At 37.2% G+C, this 6,558-nt stretch overlaps 2 protein-coding genes across 2 annotated transcripts in view; one reads left to right on the top strand and one right to left on the bottom strand.

The window, feature by feature from the left end:
- The first annotated feature begins 54 nt into the window (after positions 1-54).
- Positions 55-4,928, top strand: LOC100640872 (origin recognition complex subunit 1-like). Its single transcript, XM_019995377.1, has 10 exons — positions 55-220; positions 503-2,194; positions 2,257-2,358; positions 2,640-2,814; positions 3,243-3,350; positions 3,402-3,551; positions 3,847-4,121; positions 4,393-4,480; positions 4,572-4,608; positions 4,699-4,928. Exons 1-10 carry the CDS (start codon positions 132-134, stop codon positions 4,869-4,871), a joined length of 2,889 nt encoding a protein of 962 aa, XP_019850936.1. The 5' UTR covers positions 55-131; the 3' UTR covers positions 4,872-4,928.
- A 129-nt stretch (positions 4,929-5,057) lies between these two features.
- Positions 5,058-6,558, bottom strand: part of LOC109581346 (uncharacterized) — a 5,974-nt gene continuing 4,473 nt past the window's right edge. The window contains exons 16-22 of the mRNA XM_019995402.1: positions 6,366-6,490; positions 6,206-6,319; positions 5,936-6,048; positions 5,742-5,888; positions 5,508-5,691; positions 5,403-5,462; positions 5,058-5,356 (exon numbers count right to left, since the gene is read on the bottom strand). Of these exons, the coding sequence (XP_019850961.1) occupies positions 5,058-5,356; positions 5,403-5,462; positions 5,508-5,691; positions 5,742-5,888; positions 5,936-6,048; positions 6,206-6,319; positions 6,366-6,490 (1,042 nt within the window). The remainder of the gene's footprint in view (positions 5,357-5,402; positions 5,463-5,507; positions 5,692-5,741; positions 5,889-5,935; positions 6,049-6,205; positions 6,320-6,365; positions 6,491-6,558) is intronic.

Here is a 6,558-nt window from a genome sequence, read left to right as displayed (position 1 = left end):
CCTCGGTCCCATTATGGGAGGCGCCATTTTATACTGCGCACGTGAGCTTTGAATCTGCGGAGGAGCTAGTTTTATTAATAGCTAGACTAGTTTTATTAATAATCTCTGTCACGTGACTTAACGCGCCAATAATGGCGGCAAGTGTGAAAGGAGGTGAAGAGAAGAGAGTCTACAAGTGGAGAGGAAATGAAGACATTAGGGACGGAGCAAAGCATTATAAGTATGATACACTTAAAAATATTAGGGGATTGTAAAATATTTCTAATTATAAATAGAATGTGGGCATTATGGGTGGCGATTTCCTCATATTTTTGGTGTTAAAATTTTAAAATGACGTGTACATTTATTACCATATAACTGTTTTTTTTGAGGGAATTGTATTCAATGAAATCTGCAAAAATTGTAACCAAATATTTTACACAACAAAATTGTTACCTGCTCCCCCTCTCTCTCTCTCTCTTTCTCCCACTCTCTCTTTCATCCCCATAATTCTCTCCTCCAGCTCACTAAGTATTAACGATACTACATACTCCATTGGTGATTGTGTGTACGTTCATTCTGGCAAAGATAAAAACTCCATCTGTCAAATAATCAGTTTATTTGAGAACCTTTACACTAGCGATAAAGAAATGACTGTCCGATGGTTTATCAGGGAAAATGAATTACCCGTGTACTTAAAACCCTACCAAGACAAGGTTCCTAATTTAGCAAAGGGAGAAGTTATTTTCGTAGATAAAACGGCACTTTTGTCAGTCGAGTGCATAATTAGAAAGGCCGAGGTGGTGTCGAGTAGAAGTGGTAATCGAGAAGCTGTTTTTTGTCGGTTGGCTGTATCAACTGCTAATGGGTTCAAGATTGAGTCTTTTAAACTCGTCAAACCGGTTTTTAAATTCGTTTCGGGATCTCGCACGACAAGTTCATGCTTATCCTCTTCCACCGGGAGGATTTCGTCTCGTAAATCACTAAGGCCAAGAGTTTCCACTGCTCCCATGATACAAAGAGATAGAAAGTTTAACACTCCAAATAAGACTAGGACTGGTACTAACAGTACCAATTTAAGACCAAGTGATTTAAAACGAAAGGCCTGGACGTCTCCAAGACAACCGAGCCTATCGCTAAGAAACAGAAAAGAAGGTGATAAAGAAAGACGTGTTCTGTTTCATGACACAGCAGTGTCTTCTCTTGAAAGCACCAAGAGGACCTCCGAATTAAAGAATCGTAAACGAGTACTGAGCCCAATACAAGAGGAAGGAGCAGGAGACAAAAGTGATTCTTTTAAAAGTCGTCGTAGGAAACTCGATATGTCAGATATTCATACAATGCTTGATGATGATGATGATGATGATGATGATGATGATGATGATGATGATGATGATGATGATGATGATAGTTATAAAGAGAATGTATTTGATGATGATGATATGGAGGAATGTGACGAGGAAGAGAATGAAGAGAGTAAGCTTAGTCTTGAAGATATAGAGCTAGTAAATGATGATGGTTTTGAAAATCCATTACCTAAAAGGAAGCGTGGACGCCCACCAAAAGCAATAAAAACACCTTCTGATCATTTAAGTGAAATAGGCACACCCTTATCAAGAAAGCGTGGCCGTCCTCGTAAAAAAGTAGCCACACCCTCTTTAGATTCTTCTAAGAATATTGTCACGCCCTCATCAAGAAAACGGGGCCGTCCTCGTAAAGAAGTAGCCACACCCTCTTTAGATTCTTCTAAGAATATTGTCACGCCCTCATCAAGAAAACGTGGCCGACCTCGTAAAGAAGAAGCCACACCCTCTTTAGATTCTTCTAAGAATATTGTCATGCCCTCATCAAGAAAACGTGGTCGACCTCGTAAAGAAGAAGCCACACCCTCTTTAGATTCTTCTAAGAATATTGTCACGCCTTTGTCAAGAAAACGTGGCCAACCTCATAAAGAAGAAGCCACACCCTCTTTAGATTCTTCCAAGAATATTGCCACACCCTCGGCAAGAAAACGTGGCCGACCTCTGAAAGTATTGAGCACTCCTTCGTCAAGCAGTAAAGCTGTGACCACTCCCATTTCTGCTTGTCGACCACCACCTGTTAAATGCATGACCACGCCATCTAAGATGAGAAGAGATGGTGGGGTTGTTATTCCAGTCAGACCGGGTTCAGCTGTCAAAGGAAGAAAGAAACCATTTGAAATGGCTCGAGTCAGGTACCTGTACATAATGAATTTGTATTCACTTATATACATGTACATGTATATTCCTCCACTAGATTACATACCTCGTCAGTCCCTGATAGTATCACGTGTAGAGAGAGGGAATTCACTAGTATTTGTACTTTTATTGAGAGCAAGTTAATACAGAGAAATGGAGGGTAAACAGCTTACTATAACCACCCACACCTCATTCACACATTATTATTATTATTATTATTATTAATACAGTATAGCCTCTTTATTAAGGACACCATTGGGCTCGCACTACCTGTCCTTAATACAGAGGTGTCCTCATTTCAGAGATACTTTTGTATAGGCTTGTACCAATTGGGACATCACAATTATGTCCTCATTATAAAGGTGCCAGTATCCTTATTATAGAGGCTACATTGTATTACATTACATAACATTACAAATTATTACTCCAATCCTATTGCAGGTGTATCTATATATCTGGAGTCCCCGGGACCGGAAAGACAGCCACAGTGTATGAGGTATCACGGCATCTGATTAAGAAGTCATCTGAGGACAAGAAGTTGCCTCATTTTAAGTTCATTGAGATCAATGGGCTCAAACTGACTGAGCCCAAACAAGCTTATGTGTCCATTTTAAAGGTTTGTATGTACTGTAGTTAATTGACTCGTAATAGCTAATTTCTATGAGTTTTTAAAGTTGCTCCAAAATTGGGTCAAAGTCCCTGTACTATAGTACAGGGTCTCTGGTCAAATTTTGGCCAAATTTGAAAAGGAGAGAATTCTTCATTTTTATATTTTTTCCTGATACATATACATGTTTTTATGTTGTGTTTCAAGTTTGAGTTGATTCCAATCAAAATTGGACTTTTTACGAATTTTTTAAGTTGCTCAAAAATTGGCTGTAGTTCAGGGACTTTGGCTGAATTTTGCCAAAAAATGGCTAGGAAAGAATTCTTCATTTTTTAGTTTTTCTGATGCATATACATGTACATGTACATGTTCTGTAGAATCTATTCTGATAGAAATTAGACATTTTTATTGAAAGTATTGTGTTTTAATTCTTATAGCAACTAACAGGGGAGAAGACTTCTGCTAGTAAAGCTGCTGATGCCCTTGATACGTATTTTAATGCTACTAACAAGCAAAGGCCACCAATTGTACTGCTAGCAGATGAAGTAAGAGTAATTGAATAAAATGTACATGTACATTTATTTTGTTTAATCTAGCTGGATATGTTGTGGAATAAAAAGCAATCAGTTTTATATAACTTATTTGAGTGGCCCACACGCCCAAAATCGAGGCTGGTAGTGCTGGCTGTTGCCAATACTATGGATCTGCCAGAGAGAGTCATGTCTAGCAGAGTATCAAGTAGACTGGTGAGTTACTTAATTTACACATGTATATGTACTACATGTACTTGCAGTTTTATTGTTCATAAATCTCTTTTTCATTTTGGCATGGGTAATTTTGGCGAATTTTAATTTCCATTCAACAAAATAAAATCCATCATTCTGAAAGACACATGCCAGCCAATTTTTTTTAATTGTCAAATCCCCCCCAACCCCCCCCCCCAAAAAAATTACCTGATATATATGATATTCCTTTCTATCTTTTACTTTATTTTTTATTCTCACTCACACTTTTCCTTATACACATTGACCTGATTGTTAGGGTCTCACAAGGCTAACATTCAATCCATACACTTTCAATGACCTCCAGCAGATTGTCACTAACAGGATGGTTGGTCTTAAAGTCTTTGAACCTGATGCTGTCCTACTTGCTGCAAGGAAAGTTGCTGCAGTTACTGGAGATGCACGCAGGGCCCTTGATATCTGTCGGAGAGCAACAGAGATAGCAGAGGAAGAAGGAAAGAGACTTGTAGGTATGATGGAGGTTAGCAGTGCCATACAAGAGCTGTTCTCCTCACCAATGATAATGGCAGTGAAGTAAGATCGAGAGTTAAGCCCAGCATACACTATGCAACATTTGTGGCAAACAACTTGTTGCATAGAACACAGTTTATACAGGAGTCAATGGAGCTTGCAACATGTTGCATGAAATAGAACTGTTCCCTATATTTCATGGAACATGTTGCAAGATCCAGTGACTCATGTATAAACTGTATTGCATGCAACAAGTTGCAACATTTTGTTTGCTACAGATGTTGCATAGTGTATGTTGGGCTTAATATATATTTGATGTTCTTTCACTCTCCAGGTATGCCTCATTCAATCAGAGGTTCTTTCTGCAGGCTCTCCTAGCTGAGTTTAGATCAACTGGACTAGAGGAAACAACACTGAAGCAAGTAAGCAAAAGTAGTGCATGCATGCTATAAATTTATCCACTAAATGTAGGATTGTCTCTCTTTGAATTATGTTGTTTTGTCTTGCTTTTAGGCTATTTCTAGAATGAACAGTTTGCTCACCTACCAAGGTATGTGCATGTGCATGAACCACTTCCTTATATATTATTCCTTCTTTTACTCTCCATTATACTGTCCTTCCTAATTCTATATATCTACAGAGGATCAACCTTTGTCCTATCCAGAGATCCTCTCTGTAGCGACGACACTTGGGTCCATGAGAGTTATACTTTTTGAATCGAGTAAAAGTGGTCTTTATAGAAAAATAAGACTAAATATGTCACAGGATGACGTAGAATTTGGTTTAAAAAATGCACTACCATTGACATATTAAAAATATTAATTTATACTATAGGCACTCCTTCCATATCATTATATACATATGAAGTGATATTTCTGATAATAATAAATTTTAGTGATTAGCAGAAAATTAATAAATATATATAGTCAATCATTTAAAATTACAAAAGGAATATTCAGTAGTTATTAAGTCTATATTTGTAAAGACTTTACTCTTCTTTCATATTTCATATGCCTCTACTAGCATGCTAACTAACGTATCAGCTCTTACATTATTTTCTTCTCTTAGTATGTTTAAGAAATCTCCAAAGACTGCTCCTTTGAATTGTATAGCCACGGCAACAAGTTCAAGCAATTTATTCATCCTCTTATCTGTGGATTCTCCTGTACTTGTGTCTGTTATGTCATCTCTTTCTTGTCTGTTAATAATTTGCCTTGATAATGCTTTAATAGCAAAAGTTGTAAGGCTGATTTGTGATCTTATTATTAGTGGAATGTGTTTTCTCATCACTTCAGCCGCTATGTTAAAAAAAATGATTACAGGCTACAAATCTAAGCATTATACCTTTGTGAGGCTCAAAGTCTTTCTCACGCAGGCTAGCTTCTGTAATTGAGTGACGTGTACCTGCATATGCATGAATCATGAAAATATTACAAAACATTGACTAACTAGATCTACTAGTTGATGAATTAGAAGATGGAGGTGATCTGTTGATATAAATAATCATTTCAGGATTTATTCCTGTTAATTTAATTGGAAAATGAAGTGGGTCTTGAGCAACGGGTTTAGCATACACTGACATGCTGAAACTAGAGTATAAAGGATCAAATTTGTCCACTAATGACTGGTGAAGCTGGATATAAATCATCAAAATAAAAGAAAAAAAGTTTTGAGAAGACATACCTCCATTGGATCTTTTCGAGGGTGTACACTCCATCCTACAGGCTGCTGTTGGAAATCTAGCTGCAACTGAAGAATACCCTCTGGCTGCTTAAATTTAAATGCATCAATGTCATCTTGTTCAGCATGTGGAAAATTATCCCTTAAGTACTGCCAAGAGTAGATAATTATTTGCTAATGGCAATCAAATTTTATACCTTTCTTAAAACCTCTAAGTCCCTCACAACAGTGTATTTAGTTGTCCAAGTGGCAACATCTCTTTGTAGATGATACAACATTCCAGTGTATAATACTTCACCAGGAAGAATAGCTATATATATACATAATGAATAAACCATTTGTGTATAATAACATGGAATTCAACACCACCTGATATGTCCTCAGAGCTATCATGATGTGTAGTAACTGAATAAGAAATATATTGTTTATTTATGCATGGCATTTTTTAAATCAACACATACATGTACTTCCATTCTGTAAAGGAGAGTGCGGAGAAGTGCCCGCAGGCTGTTTGCAAAGTAACTCTGTACTATCTGATACATGACCACTAGCTTTAGGAGGATCATCGTCATTATCTGATCCTATTAAAACAATCACTCAATATACTATGACTTCTTATCACTGTACCTGTTGGTGTACCATACTCACTGTCAGTATCTGATGGAGTGGATTCTCCATTGCTATTATTGCCGTTACTCATTTCAGCTACAATACCATAAAGACTGAACTGAATGCGTTCTATGGAGCCATATCTCTCCTGCACATGAAATGATCCACCTTTAACTTTAGTAAAATGGTATGGAGATCTTGATGTCGATGA

This window comes from Amphimedon queenslandica, unplaced genomic scaffold (genome assembly GCF_000090795.2).
Source record: "Amphimedon queenslandica unplaced genomic scaffold, v1.1 AMPQUscaffold_13446, whole genome shotgun sequence".
NCBI lineage: Eukaryota > Metazoa > Porifera > Demospongiae > Haplosclerida > Niphatidae > Amphimedon > Amphimedon queenslandica.
Note: the sequence above shows the minus strand (reverse complement) of the source record. Positions and strands in the feature narration are given on the sequence as shown.

Coding starts and splice junctions, on each gene's coding strand:
- LOC100640872 (XM_019995377.1), top strand. CDS start 132: ATGGCGGCAAGTGTGAAAGGAGGTGAAGAGAAGAGAGTCTACAAGTGG. Junction 4,122..4,392: donor CCAATGATAATGGCAGTGAA/GTAAGATCGAGA, acceptor TTCACTCTCCAG/GTATGCCTCATTCAATCAGA. Junction 4,481..4,571: donor AGGAAACAACACTGAAGCAA/GTAAGCAAAAGT, acceptor TCTTGCTTTTAG/GCTATTTCTAGAATGAACAG.